Source organism: Macrosteles quadrilineatus, unplaced genomic scaffold, assembly GCF_028750875.1.
Source record: "Macrosteles quadrilineatus isolate MER2022 unplaced genomic scaffold, UCM_ALF_1.0 Scaffold_6__1_contigs__length_79288215, whole genome shotgun sequence".
NCBI lineage: Eukaryota > Metazoa > Arthropoda > Insecta > Hemiptera > Cicadellidae > Macrosteles > Macrosteles quadrilineatus.
In genome coordinates, this window is record NW_026542599.1 from 41385424 (window position 1) to 41401349 (window position 15926).

Consider the following 15926-nt stretch of genomic DNA (forward strand, 5'->3'; position numbering starts at 1 on the left):
CCTGACTGGACAGTCGTCGATTTCGGACTTTGGAGCAAAACAAACCAAACCACGGCGCCTGTGGCCGGCTGCACGGCGCTAACTAGCGCAATACAACTTTAGTTATGCAAGGATAAAAGTTATAGTAGTAACTCTAACGAACCATTGGAACCACGGAATAAAGAGTGAACACTGCCTGGTAGTACCACAGTACTCGAGTTGTTGCAAGGCAGTTTTACAATATTCAGTTTCGTTATTAAAATATGATGTCAAATTGTAAAAACCACAACTGTGTTGCAATTTTAGTGATGAAATTTAAAAATAAAATATTTTTATTGAGTAATTCTTGTTGGTGATAATTAGCTTTTCGTCATACTGCATAGTCCATGCAAATTAGACAAAAATAAGTCGTGCTTCCCGAAAAATCGTCGAAAGCTGGAAAGTGTTTTAATACCTTCTGGGGGTCCCAAATAAGATTCCTGTGAGTCTGCGACGGATTCTGACGTCTGCTTAGGTTCTGGAAATAGATAAACTATGAAAACTTTGCACTTTTTTCAGTTTTTCGCTTGTAATTCTTAAATGACGAAGCCTACATAAATTGTTGTTCGGTTGTTTCTTTAAGCACCAAATTATGTGTCGATCGGTGTTAAATATGCCAGAATCGACCGAGCCGTTCAGCCGCTGTAGCTTTTCAAAGTTGGGCTACTTTCACCAACATGGCTAAAAAGTTGATGCTTTGTTCAGTTTACGGCTTACAACTCCTAAATGATACATGCTACAGAAAAATATACCCGTTATAAGTTTGAAGAACATAAAATTCTGCGTAGAATGCTTTTGAATTCATCATGATTGGCATCCCCGATTGTTAAAGTGGGTATTTTTACAAACTTGGCAAAAACGTCGATTCTTTCCTTTAAATGGATTATATAGGGGTCTATTCCATGGTAATTACCAGAGACACCAACAAGTCTTTCCCAGTTTGGGGCGCTGTAATTTCAATACTACCTCTTAGTCAGGTTTCAGAATCCCCTGAACTTCCTTCAATGATTGCTACGTCATTGCTATGTGATTGCTACACCGCGACTGGCGAGTGTTCCACTGATGAGGTCACTTGTAAGGTTGCCTAGCTGTGTTTGAATGGGCGTGAAGATATCAATGCCTATACTTCAACGTATATATCCGGGCGAAGTCCTTCAGCAATGTTTTTCTGCTTAAAATACTTGTCTTTCCATGAATTATATAGCTCATGATCCATATACTGTGTATCTGTCTATGTTGGCAGTGCTGTAGGCCCTACCTCCAATTTGAAGGAAGTCGGAAGTCGTTGGGTAGAAAATTCGTCTACTTTATACTATTGTGTAGCTTTGCTCGTTCTTTGCAACTGGATGAGATCACAGGAAAATATAATTATTTTGTTTTATGAAGTTACACGACTCTTCAATTGTTCATTGAACACTTAGATTCAATGGTACAACCTAGTTTGATTGAAAGTTTAGGGTTTCCTTAATTTAATCTGACTATCGGCTGCTGAATGAGTAATCCTGGTGTTGAAAAATTCATCGTTTTCACTTCAGGTTTAGTTTCTATTTTAACAACTCGGCCGTTTCTTACCAAGCTTGGCGTGCATTTTGTAGCATAAGTCAAGTTTATATATTATGTAGCTCATATTTTACTGTACTGTTTTTAAGTAAACGTGAAATGGCAATGAAGAAATATGAGTCATAAGGTCGTGAAAATATTTCGATCGAAAATGATCAAGAGGCATCGAAGTCAATACTTATTAACTAAAGGTTATTACAACTTATCCTATATGAATATGTTACATTTATAATATTCTAACGACTCCTTCAAATGCACGAATTTCTAATCACTATAACCTTTGACTATATGCCTACTCGGGGTAGACTTCCAATACAATGTAAACATTGGAAGCCAAAAAACGTGGTGCAATCTGTTGAGATGGCCTACCAACTAATGACCATATATTCTGCTTCAACTGTCAAGTGATATATCAATCAGCTGTTGGCATGAATTTTAATCAACTTCCAACCCAATACACTAGTATACCCTCTGGTAAGATGGTCCTGAACTTCATCAATATTTTCAATAGGCCTATTCAATTTTTTCTTGGCTACAAATGTAACATTGGATGGGAAGTCTACTTGGCGAATAGTCTTTATTAGTCCGTCTACTTATACAAATAGGTATAAATGTAATTATGTACTCCAGCTACATCGACGTTGCCCCAAAATCGTTGTCGGGGGATCGGCACCCAGATACCCAGATATCAAAAATGTGTTGTCATCGTAAACACATCCATCGTGGGTGGGGAGGGGGAAAAGTTTCGACATGGATATAATTACAGTTATATCTACAGTTATCAACCATGTCAATTCATGTGGTTATCAAAGATGTGACCTTTGAACTAAATGCATACACTTACAAAGTGGTGTTCAAAGTCCAATTTAACAGCTGTCTCCCTCATGGCGCTTACCCTTCTGAAGATCTAGCAGTTCTAGCAGCTTTTGCAGTTTCCATTGTTGCAATTCAGTTCAAAGTTTACCCTGTGGGATGTCGGAGTTTCTCAAAGTATGGTGCGGTCCGGATAACTCTTGCAGAGGTATTTAGGCAGTTTATTTATTAGTTTAGACTTTGATATTGAACGGTTCCAAAGGTCAACATTTCACTACTCAACACTCATCAGTTGGGGGATGACGGTTGTGGTGTCCAGACTTTTTTTGTAGAACAGTGTCGGTTTTGAGTGATTGGTTACGTCATAGTTTGGTCAGTTTAATATTGATTACGTCAGTTTTGTCTCCTCTTTTGGAGTTTGGATTATTAAAGCCATTGGGATGGTAAATTTTAATGTAGTGTTTAACGAGGTTTCTAAGCACATAGTTAAGTGTCGGTTTAGTTTTTCATTGCTGATTCAGTGATTTTGAATTAACTTAATTTCAGAGATCTTAGGTGGCAATCTTTATTATTGAACTCTCGAGTTGTGGTTTTGCACATCCCTTTGTCCCTGTATAACTCATAAATTCCATAGGCTTTTATTCCATCCCTCGCTAAAACCATAAATCGACATTTTATTGGTGCTAAACCACAGAGAAAATTATTAAGTACTGTAAATTGATAAATGTTATAAAGTTAAACTTGTTTCTAATTTTGAACACCAATTTAACTTTGCAGTGTTTGAAAAACGCAAATGAATTTAAATACCTCATTTTAAAATTTAATTACTTCATTATGAGGAATGTTATTTTGTGCACTAAAAGCCTATTTAATTTGTCTACCAAAGAAAAAAAAATGCTATCTCATATAACAGGGTCTTTTTGTTTATGCTATTGTAAATAAATTAGATGCAATTATTCCTTAAACGACATAAGAGGTGTGAGATTGCATAATCGTCAATCGTCTTAAAAAGTGTTAAATATTTTAATTACTAAACATGCATTTGAAGATGTGGAATGTTTATTAATATTCTTCGCTGTCAATAATATTATGCCTGCTTCGAAAATGGGAAGCTGATTTGAAATTTCGACTACATCTTGAGCAAACAAAACCACCTACCCCTTACACCACTTTTAGCTGAACCAATCTTTCATATACGTATTTTTCAAAGGTAATATACGTGATAACAACCAATTTTCTAATTTTAAGAGATTTTTTAGTGCTGGTGGCTGAGGAATAACTTTCTTATTGTTCCAAAAGGCTTGAGACCTTACTGTATTTCGTTTTATAATGTAGAAGTACACCAATTGCAGGAAACAATGATGTCTGGCATTTCAATGTCTCTAGGAAAGACATTATTTTTTCATTAGGCCTAATGTAATGGACAACTCTTTGTTTTTGTTTTTTTTAAGAAAATCCAAAAATGTTAATTTTATACCCATTGATTATGTAAACTGAACAGGTGACTCAAGCAGTTTAAAAATAATGATTGTTCTGAGGCACTTTTGATTGTTTCAAACAGTTTTGCTTATCAAAAAACTTCAAGTACCGTAATTAATATATAACAAATTATACAGTCACTAAAAATCTTAAAATAATTTATTTTTGTAAAAAAATACGACCGACTTCAAAATGTTCTAAAAAGAATGAAATAATTTCAATAAAGTAAACTTTTGTATTAGTCAAGCCCACGTATTTCAAGTCGGCGCGGCTCTAACTGCAAACATAAATAAAATAAGAAATATTGAGAGTGTATTTTGAAAATCAATAAATTGTAGCTGGATAACATAAATATATAAAAAAAAATACTGAACTGTTTTGTTTATATATTATATCAAAGTAAGTATTTTCTTGTATTTTATGTTTACTTCAGAATGGTCGCATAGTGAAAATAACACTCACAAATGTTCTATATGAATAGGAAAATAATTTATTTTGATATTATGATAGGGAAAAGAAGCTTGTTTAAAATTAAAACGTTACTTTTCCAAGTTAGAATTATGTAAATACATTATAATCTTTTTAAAGATACTCGTTAATATCACTATAAGATTACAATCACCTTTAGTTATAGATAGTCACCTGCAAATGTGGACATCCTCTTTAAATTTTGTATCAAAAATCATCATAGAGCCGCGCCGACTTAAAATACGTGGGCTTGACTAATACAAAAGTTTACTTTATTGAAATTATTTCATTCTTTTTAGAGCATTTTGAAGTTGGTCGTATTTTTTTACAAAAATAAATTATGTGATACTGTATTTGTCATGGTCAATATGTCACTATAGAGGAGTGAGCTGGTCTAGTGGTAGAGCGTGAGACTTTGGCCCAACGTCCAACCGGATCAAATCCCGCCAAATCGTCAATGGATTTTATCTAAGTTATAATGCCACAACCCCTAGTCTAGCATGAAGTAATGTGAAAAACTATTCAGGGTTAGTGCCTAGCATCCTATAGGACATAAAAAATATTGCTATAGACTTAATTGTATAGAAAAAAAATATTTAGGACAGGATCTGTTATGTGGGAAAACCGTTGTACTGTATATCGAAAATCCCCCTAGATAAGCCTAATTCAAATACAGAAAAGGGGGGTTTTCCTGAGTAGTTGAGCGAATATAGTGCTCTCTTTCAAATCTAAATGCGGCTAGTACGATTTTTCAGAGGGCTATCAATTAATGATTTTATTTATCAAAAGATCCTTTGATTGTAGACCAGGGTTTGGACCATTCCCTCATAAAAATTGTTAAAAGTGTGTCATCATAAGTAAACACAAAATCATACCAATCAACATTACTATCTTTGGAACTTCCCTCTGCTCCTTATTTCAAACCTGATTGTCAAAACTATATGTTATGTTGCTGATTGCTTACCCATGTAGAAAACAATTGAGGATGGGTCTGTAGATGAGATCTGTTCTAGGTTAAAGAGCTAATACAAAATGCTATATGATAATTTGAGGGGCTTGCCCTGGGTCCTGCCATAGCTAAAGTATGCCCGCCTCACTTGCCTCTAACTGGGTAAGCCTATTTTGTATCCTTGATCAGGTCTAGGAGCTTTTGCCTGACTTTAGCATCTGATTCAACACCTGGTTGCTCACAGAGAGTGTTACAGAACAGAATGTCCCTTAAACTGTAAGTGGTAGAGAGGACTTACAACTTACAAGTCCTGTCTTTGCCTCTAATTTCATGTCTGTTTCAGGAGATGCGGAGCTGGGACTGTGTGGAGTGTCGGGGGTGGGAGGGATGTTGGCTCTGGGACAATACTGTGCCATTTGTGGTGACAGAGCAACAGGCAAACATTATGGCGCGGCCAGCTGTGATGGCTGCAAGGGGTTCTTCCGTCGGTCGGTGCGGAAAAACCATGTGTATTCTTGCAGGTAAACTATCTACTAACTAACCTGTCTTCCTACAAGATCCAGTTGCGACATACAAAATGTATACGTGGTGAGAGGGGTAAAAGTTTCCCTTACATTGGAATCAACTTGTACAACAAGACCAATCATTCCATTGGCAACCGCTAGAATAGTAGTGGTAGATGAAGTATGATCATAAAACTGAGCTGGTATAATTGAGCTAACTTGCTTGACCTTAAAGGGAAATTGATTGAGACCTTGTTCACAGTTTGAGAATTTAGAAATAAAATGGGGAGGAGGCCTTATAAGTATTTTTTGTGGAAGTATAACTAATGTGAGTGTTAAAGGAGAACCCTGATTGTCTATCTTAGAGTTTAACTCAAACCAATCCTGTCTGTTTTGTTGTGGATAAGTCTCATGGAACATAATTTTATTCACACTATGAAGTTCTAAAATGTAAATGTTATGTTGTTATGAACCTGTTGGTTAAAGAGTTAAAAGCAACACTATAGGCAGTGATTCACTCAGCATGCATCTTTGCTGCAAACAGGGAAATAGCTTGTTGAAGCTGTGTTTGATATCAATCAATCAGTCAAGTAGATTTTTAATCCTGCCTCACAAATGTGATATTGAGTTTTAAGAAGATATTTAACTTTTTAAAATGTATTTTTTTTACAATAGGAGACCTAGGTGCTTATTTAAACCCAAATATGAGTGAAGGATGATTGTAGAATGGAGTAAAGATATCTTATAATTCTGTGGCTTTTCTATAGTTCAAGTACCTCTACAGAAGTATGTTTGTTCTAGGTTTCACAGAAATTGCATCGTTGACAAAGACAAGAGGAACCAGTGTCGTTACTGTAGACTGAGGAAGTGTTTCAAGGCTGGAATGAAAAAAGAAGGTAGGTACCTACCTAACTTATATAGCTTATTGTCAAGTGTTTAGGATTATGTGATGGAGATTTCTTTAGGTTGCACTGAACACGTTAGATACCACCCAGACCAGAAAATTGGGAAATTCGTCAGGCTAACGCTAGAAAACTATAAATTAATTAACGTAAGCCTTGAAAGTAACCGTCGATATCAAAGGGTTTTACCTAGTTTTATTAAATTCCTGATTTTTCAGGAGATGAATTATCCTTATTGAAGTGTTCGTGCTTTTGGTCTGTATCAAATTCACAACATTTATTACCATATGTTACAAATAACAAGTTTGTTTACTTTTTGTTATCAGTTAGTTTTTACATGATTAAAGTCAATTTTCGTTTTACTAAGTTGTACTTTTTAATTGTATAAGTGAATACACGTCAATTATGATTGCCAAAGATAATTGCAAAGTATGTCGAACCAAACATTGACAATTTTGTTGCAACTAGGGAAGATTATCCTAATTTGTCTACGAAAGCTGAAAAATTTTAAAGATTTCTATCTTTAAGTATTCTTGAACAAAATTGTCTGGTCATGGTGAATCGCTTAACTGGGATTAGAACCCACTACTACTCTACTATAGTGTCAGAGTTGTGTGTTAGGTCAATGACTCACGATTTGAATTTTCATCAACTTAAATTCACTTCTTGAAATTTATAATTGATAATTTGAATTGATAATTAAAAATTGATAAGTTTTATAAAACTTGTAATAAATTACTCTATCTCATTGTGTATCAATACATTGTTTTATTGTTCCCAGCTGTCCAGAATGAGAGGGACAGAATCAGCTGTCGTCGGCCGAGCTATGAAGAGGCTGTCTCTAACAACGGGCTGTCAGTCACATCGCTGTTGAATGCGGAAATGTTGTCTCGGCAAGTCGGTGCAGCAATGGAGGTTAGTCAGTGAGAGATTTGTTACAACTTTAGATGCATTTCCAAAGCCCAAATCCAGCAGGGATACTGTTTCTTTGCATCCAGCCGCTGTCATTAATATTTATCGGTTTATTTTTGTATTGTATCGCCTTACCCTGTCCTTTGGTTTATACGTTCCATGTACCATGCACAGGTTAGAGTTCACTTAAAAACCCAATAACCACTGACAGCCTTTGGTTCAGTTTTGAAACATCAAATGTTTACCTTTTAATATTCCAAATGGAAATATCAGTTGACTTACACTCTGTATATTTAATCCCAAGTTTCTAAGATGTCAGTGAAGTACCGATGGTTTATCAACGGTTTTTTAAAATTTTTCCAGATGAACAACGACTACGACCTAACTAACAAATCAATAGCCAACATCAGCGATGTGTGTGACTCAATGAAACAACAGTTGCTGTACTTAGTGGAGTGGGCAAAATACATCCCTGCCTTTACAGAACTTACACTGGATGATCAGGTATGTTTGAGACAGTTTCAGACAAATTAGAATCTGTATCAGTTAACTAATTTTGACAACCTCTAATAAACTGAGAACGAAGAACATTCATTTAGGATAAGTCGTTGTGCATAGTGTGCATGTGTCCCATTGTGTACTTTAATGTACCTACTATGGGATCTTTGGTATTCTTTAGAAAATATAACAATGTACAGTAAACCTATGTTCTAGTATGTTGCGAAGATAGCATCACTTAGACGCAAAAACTAGTTATTGAGTGCTATCTGTTGATCACCATAAGCAGTTACATGTTTACAACATTTGCGATAAACCAGATAGTCCCTCTAATACAAACCAATTGGTTCTAATAAAAACTTTGGAAAAGGCATTAACCCAGTAAAATTGTGTGAAAAATTTACTTTTATGTTTGTAAATATACATTGCTCCCGCGATCACAAAATCACTGTAATCATTTTTCACTATCACAACGTCATCGTGATCGCCTTCCGAAATCTTGTTCTTTTAACTACACAAATATCTTAAAAGAGAACCATCATAACCCCGCTAATGAATGGACGCTACAGGCATTGGCATTATTCCAAATTTCCCAGTTTCAGACAAAAATAATATAAGATAAAACACAATCATTAAAATTTGCGTTTGTTACAACTTCTCCTTTACCCGGTCTTCTGGTCACACTAGTTAGTAATGTATATCAGAACCTATATCTTTGTTTTTAATTCAAATACAGTATGTAACTTTTAATCATTTTCTCCAGTAGGTGGTTTGGATACAATAAAATAAAAAGGTTAAAATACATGATTGTTGCCTTGTGGTCCATGTTGTCCTACTAGATAATGCACATTTCTGCGCGAACGCCATCGTCAGATCCACAAAACGAAAAAACATACTAAACAATAGTCGACGATTTACTTACGGTAACGTTGTTTGTCATTTGCAATGTGTGCACAGCAGGACGATGTGGAGGCACGTTCGATGTGTGTCGAGACTCGACTCCAGATTCAACTCTCTTTAGCTGCTAGAACCATGCAGTTTATTAAGAGGTGTACTTGTGTGTTCTCCTACCCTGATGTAATGCTGTGTTGTAGGTAGCCTTACTGAGAGCCCACGCAGGGGAACACCTGTTGTTGGGGCTGGCACGTCGCTCAATGCACCTCAAAGACGTTCTTCTGTTGGGAAACAACTGCGTCATTACCCGGTATTGCGCAGGTAAATCATTTAAAACACAAACATTCCATTTTAAACTACTTTTGTCACAGATAATTTGTTTGAAGCCTTCTAATCCCCAAAATTATATATACTAATCACTGAGGACCAAAAAGTAAATCATTAAAATTATTATTTCAATTTAGTTTTTGTTTCACTACTAAATTTTCAAAACTTCCCCATTTCAATTCATTATTTAATTCAAATATAACACGAGGCTTCATAACTTTTAGCCTGTGATCAATCAAGCAAAGTAGAAACTATATTTTGATTAATGCTGCAAAAGATTCCAAATGTATAGTCTCTACTGGTTAGTTATTATTGTTGTCACAATATATTTATGTAAGGCATAACCTCTTAATCAGAATATAGTACATGTTATCATATTTACAGAAAGCAAATTTGTATACTACATTATCAGACATTCACAGACTTCACACCTAAAGTATAATTCTACGTTGTATTTTGACACAAATGTTTTTCACCCGACAGAAGCTGGAATAGCACCCGACCTAGATATCACCCGAGTTGGTACCCGAGTGATGGATGAACTAGTCCGTCCCTTCATGGAGGTGCAGATAGACGACACAGAGTTTGCCTGCTTAAAAGCCATCGTCTTCTTCGACCCAAGTAAGTATATGTTTGGGAGGTGTCTTTGTTTAAAAATTAAACTAAACAATCCAAGTACTATGCGTATAGTGGTTTAAATTACCTTGTTACTGTCCAAAACGATCCTTTGTAGTTCGTAGTGACTACAGCTGTTTCGTGCTGCAGGAGCACATTTTCGGGTCAGGAGGATGTCAAGCAGTAGTCATTAGATATTCCTCATGGTGGAGTTCGTCAAAAATTTATAGTAAATAAATAACATAGGCATGAGATAAAAACACAAAAACACGAAACTGAACATTTAACACTGGTCGACCAGACGGCAACGAAACACGTGATACGTCACCGGTTAAGAGCAAGTCGCGACTGTCACGTGTCGTCAGCGTTAACCCCCGCCCCTACTCCTATGATATCCTTGTCTCGTTCTTTTGTTGTCTTTCTATTATGGATTTGAATGGCAGTGTTGTAGATAATGTTAGACTCATCTACAACACTGCCATTCAAATCCTTAATAGAAAGACAACAAAAGAACGAGATAAGGATATCATAGGAGTTGGGGCGGGGGTTAACGCTGACGACACGTGACAGTCGCGACTTGCTCTCAACCGGTGCCGTATCACGTGTTTCGTTACTGTCTGGTCGACCAGTGTTTTTATGTCATGTCTATGTTATTTATTTACTATAAACTTTTGACGATCTCCACCATAAAGAATATCTAATGACTAACTGCTTGACATTCTCCTGACCCGAAGATGTGCTCCTGTAGCACGAAACAGCTGTAGTCACTAAGAACTACAAAGGATCGTTTTGGACAGTAACAAGGTAATTTAAACCACTATACATTAATTCAGACGATCCAGAGGCCACATCATCATGGAAGTACTATGGATTATTAGTGATTGCAATGATAACCCTTTGTGCGTTAAAATATATTTAAAATTGAAGCAAAATTGCCATTCACTATTTATTTAAACTTTGTGTTTACTTTAAATAGTGATGAGACTTAAACAACATGTAGACTTATGTTTATCAGCTCATTTGTTGTCCATCTTGCTATGTTAAACAAACTACGAACAACATCTATTCAGAACTAAATTTTCCTAACATAATCAAAATATGTATCTGTCCTATACAATAGTCCTCTTAGCTATTCTAGATTAAATGGTTCACTGCAATTCCTACCACATTTGAGAATAATCATTGTGTTTATTTTAACAGCCAAAGTGATTGGGTTGTAGAAGAGGATCGATTCCAGGTTCCCGATCCCAAAATGTTGTTTAATTTATAATTTGACTTGGTCGTAATGAAAAACATTGATATATAACCTCAAACCAATGGTGTTATCCGAAAATGTCCAATGTAGGACTAACAAATAGGACTATTGGAAAAAGCAGTGGGAAGCAACGCTGTTCCCACATATGTTCCTGCTCCACTAGACCACTGCTTCAAACATGAACTAACCATCACCAAAAAAGAAATCCCAACTTTACTTGAGCTGTTTCTATAGTCAATTAAACCTATTAAGAAGTTGAGAACCTATTAAAGCCTTACAACTCCAGATGATTGTGAAAACTTGTTTTTCACTAATCATGTTGGAATCTGCGATAATCTCTCAAACATCAACTTACCGCCAAAATCAAACTTCAACCTAACCAAAGATGCCTTAATTGTTTACAGATGCCAAAGGTTTAAGTGACCCTTCTCGCATAAAAAGTCTGCGTTACCAGATACAGATCAATCTGGAGGACTACATCAGCGACCGACAGTACGACTCACGTGGTCGTTTCGGCGAGCTGCTGCTCACGTTGCCCGCACTGCAGTCCATCACGTGGCAAATGATTGAGCAGATTCAATTCGCCAAACTGTTCGGAGTCGCCAGAATCGACAGTTTACTACAAGAAATGCTGCTAGGAGGTGAGTTTTGTGATTTTTATGTTACAAAAGAGTACAGTACGGTGCACTTATCCGATAGGATGATCATTTCTTGGTATGTGGGACTATTTCTGACAATTTACTGAGCCTTTTAGTTGCCTTCTGGCCGCCCAATTATACTTTTGCAGCTTATTTTTTTGCGTTCTGAATAACAACATGGGTTCAATTTATTTTCCATGAGTTTCAACTTAGTTAAATGTTGTATTTGCCTTCTTTAATGACTTTGCCTTCCTCTCATCTCATATTTTACTTGTATCTGAACCTCGCATTATTCTTTTCTAGCTATCTAACCTTTTATGTGTTTTATCTGGTACCACTCGCAACAGAAATGATGGGTTATACTATAGCTATGTGCTATATGAAGTTTTTTAGTTTTGGCTCGTCAAATCCAAAGCTATCTTGCAAACATTTAAAGCTGGTTTATGGCTTTTTTATGGTTTTTATGATGTTCCAAGTTCCAACAACATATAGTTATTCAACTGATATTTTTTAAGTCCAACCATTGACTCCCAACACACTTTACACTGTTATCATTCTGTGATATAAATTTCCTAATAAAAATTTACGGATAAAAATGTTTTGAAATATTTGATTCTCCACATAAACTACTTTCCTCAACCAAACCAGTTATGAGTAATTTACCAAACAAAAACAAAAATAATCTACTAAGGAAAAAAAATAGAGCAATCTTGTTTCTTGAAATCCATAAGTTAATGTTTGTAAACACCAGATGTCTCTTGGCTGCTGTTTGGACTTTGAACCCAAACATTGTTGATGATCTTTCTGGTAACTAACTGATAACACAGTCAATGTTTACCAAGTAGGTAAATATTACCAAGTTTACATTGATGATGCCTAACTGTGTTTACTTTGTTCAGTTTTAAATCAAATATCGTTGGGGCACACGGGATGGACTAAGGCTAACATATCTTGTAGTGTCAGCGTTCGCCGCTAGAACTGCTAAGTTGAAAAAATTTAATTTTTTTTTATTTTTAGTTATAAAATTAACTTTTTAATTATAAAATACTGTTTTAAAATTATAAAATTAATTTTTAATTTTTAAAATTAACTGTCATAACATAACCTAACCAACCAGACTTGCTGATAATATAAAAAACTATATAAAATAAAAATCTAATTAATGATTACTTATAATTTTTAATTAATTATAAAATTAATTTTAAAATTTAGTATTATAAAATTAAACTGTCATAACCTAACCTAACCAACCAAACTTGCTGATATGAAAAATTTGTTGACAAAAAGTTAATTCTGCCAGCGGGATTCGAACCCGGGACCTCCAGAACACCAATCCGTAACGCTACCAACTATGCCAAGAACGCCGCTGAAATCACATCGTTTCGTTAGTGTAATCGTGTCGCCTCAAGAGAAGACATTAACCACTAGTAGAGATATGACGTCACTACACCTTTAGCCTTAGTCCCTTCCGTGTGCCCATTCCAATCAAATATCATATTTTCTCTATGTTTGCAAGGAGTAAGTCACATGATTGAGAAAATTTGTTTGATTACTTCCTCTAAAACTTGTTCGAGGAGACTTCAATCATAGATACAACATACTCCCTTAGTAGATTTCTCATTCTTATGGATCAGCTGAAGACAATTTTATCGTTACTTCCGTCCGGTGCACTGTCAAGGTTGTGTTTTGTTTAAAATTTGTTTCTTGTTATTTCAGTCAATTAAAACCTCATTTTAGCTAAACAAAACGAGCTAATCATAAACAATAACTCATCTCCTAGTTATATAGCCAACAGTAAAACCAAAACACAAATCATGAAATTAACCTAAAATAATAGTAACAAAATTTTGTCGACACTAGCGATCATTTGTCACCAGACATAAACTAGACACGATATACGAACTTCAAAATTTACAATGGGACGAGAAATCTACTTATGTTGGTTAGTCTATGTTTCAATCACACAGTGATGTTTGCATACAATGTACAATTAATTGTCATCCGGTATAAAATATGTCTATTAATTTTTTATCTTTAAAAAGAGAAATTAAATATAGGTATTTTGGTTTATTTTTGACAGAGAGTTATACATTCTTGGTGCTGTAAAATGTGTTGATAAAAATGTTTAAACCGCAGAGAAGTACACATTGAGCATAATGCTATCATCATAAGCGATCTAAGTGTAATTATTTTGTTCTTGTGATTATATTTTGGACAAATATTTAATAAATCAATCAAAGATTTGCTCGGAATTCGAGCATGCTGCAATAAGAGAAATTAACTCATGCAACCTCAGGGTTTTTAGGTTCATGCTTGGAACTCTCTTTTATTACCAATTTCCTTGCTAATAGCCTATTTTAATTTGAAACTTTTTTTTTATGATAATAAAGTTAGCCTTTGATTTCTTTTTTTTTACTAAATAATTTTATATAGAATTTGGATAAGGTTGTTCTAAAACAAAAGTTTTACTTGAATCAAGAATATAAATTTTAACAGCTAGGAGGCTACTCGATCCACCTCAGAATTAGGCTAATGTTCTCAAATTGTCCAACACTTAAATAGAATTGTCTGTAATAATAAGATGGAGATTACCAAATTTCTTCCAAGTTTCCACATTTCTTCTTGTTTAAACTATTTGAAATAATTAGACTATTGGTTTAGCTTTTCACTTTTTACTAGAAAATATTATAATATAAAAATCATACAAACTAGTTTTTACACTTTCATCAGGCTAGTTCATGGTAGAAGCAACAATCCAGTTGTTACCTAACACATGTTTTTTAGCAACAATGTCTTCTAGGTCTTCAAGGTCTTCTAGATCTTGAAGTTCACTTTTAGTCACTCAGGCCAATTAATATTATATGAAATTTAATTTGGGTAAATTACTTTTTGAGATTTGGTTTAGATATATATAATTATTTTTACTTTAGCTTGTGTTTGAAATAGGCTTAATTGACTGGTAATAGGCTATTTATATATTATTTAATTATACAAAATTTTATGAACTGTTGCAATATCCCCGCAGAAACTGAATATTACATGTAATATGAGGTTTCGATACACAGTGAACTAAATTTTGATTTGAAATGTGAACATTTAATAAAAGAAGACTTAACTATTAATGAAGAACGATGGGTAGAACATGGTTATTGAAATACAAATATTTAATCAACACAACTATTGAATCATGAACAATATAACAACAAAATTATAACAATTAATAACATTAAAGATAGGAGAAGGAAGTACTATTGTTTATGTATTGGGGACAATGGGGTAATATGACTTTCTCATCACTATTATTATAATTCATATGAGTTATTGTTCCTTAACGTCTTTTCTCACTTCACACTTTTTAAGTTAATATTTCATTACACTGCAGAGCGTCTATTTTATGTTTTCAATTTACATATTTCTTCTGGTATTTAATTCACTTTGTGGAGTGTCTATTTTATTTACATTTAACTATTTACTTGGGTTTGAGGTCTCTCTACACACACTTTTCATTTAATTTTCTTCAATTTAAAATTTTCTTCAAATACACTGTTATTTTTCATAGACATACTATTGATTATTAAACTTGTATCTTCGGCTGAGGAAGAATATATCTTTTTAGTGCTGAAATGTCGTATGGTCCAAATGTCTTCTTATCATCTAGAGTGCTTACATAAGTTGAATGCCCTAAAATTGTACTGATCTTGAATGCGCCTTCGTAGACTTCCTGTATTTTTTCTCATATTTAAGTTAGGAGTGTAATTAATATAATGTAGATTGTTGTTTGTTTTCATATCATTATTAATACTGTACTATCATAATTATCTTCATAATATTTATCATCATTATTTTCGTTCTCAATGCTTCGCCTTGGGCTTTGCTCAAATACAAAATTGCAGTTTATACCTTCACCAGATACCTCTCCGAACTTCAAAGTAATATTATTATCTTTAATCTTCAATTTAATAACTTTTTCTTTAAAATTCATTTCAAACTGCCATATATTTAATACATCATTCCCAATTATTAAATTCCTAACTAAGTTTGGTATGAGTAAAACTTGTAGTTGAGTTTCTTCATTTTCTATCATTACAGGTAACA

General features: G+C 34.4%; 1 protein-coding gene across 7 annotated transcripts in view; it reads left to right on the forward strand.

Moving 5' to 3' along the window:
• LOC128996462 (hepatocyte nuclear factor 4-gamma-like) overlaps positions 1–15926 on the forward strand; it is a 43578-nt gene that overhangs the window by 18298 nt on the left and 9354 nt on the right. For 6 of the 7 annotated variants that reach the window (XM_054421807.1, XM_054421810.1, XM_054421811.1 and 3 more), the window contains exons 2-8: positions 5631–5808; positions 6592–6686; positions 7474–7607; positions 7968–8108; positions 9197–9317; positions 9807–9944; positions 11598–11834. In XM_054421807.1, the coding sequence (XP_054277782.1) occupies positions 5631–5808; positions 6592–6686; positions 7474–7607; positions 7968–8108; positions 9197–9317; positions 9807–9944; positions 11598–11834 (1044 nt within the window). Of the gene's footprint in view, positions 1–2474; positions 2600–5630; positions 5809–6591; positions 6687–7473; positions 7608–7967; positions 8109–9196; positions 9318–9806; positions 9945–11597; positions 11835–15926 lie in introns of those variants that run through there. The other variant, XM_054421812.1, reaches the window with a different exon arrangement.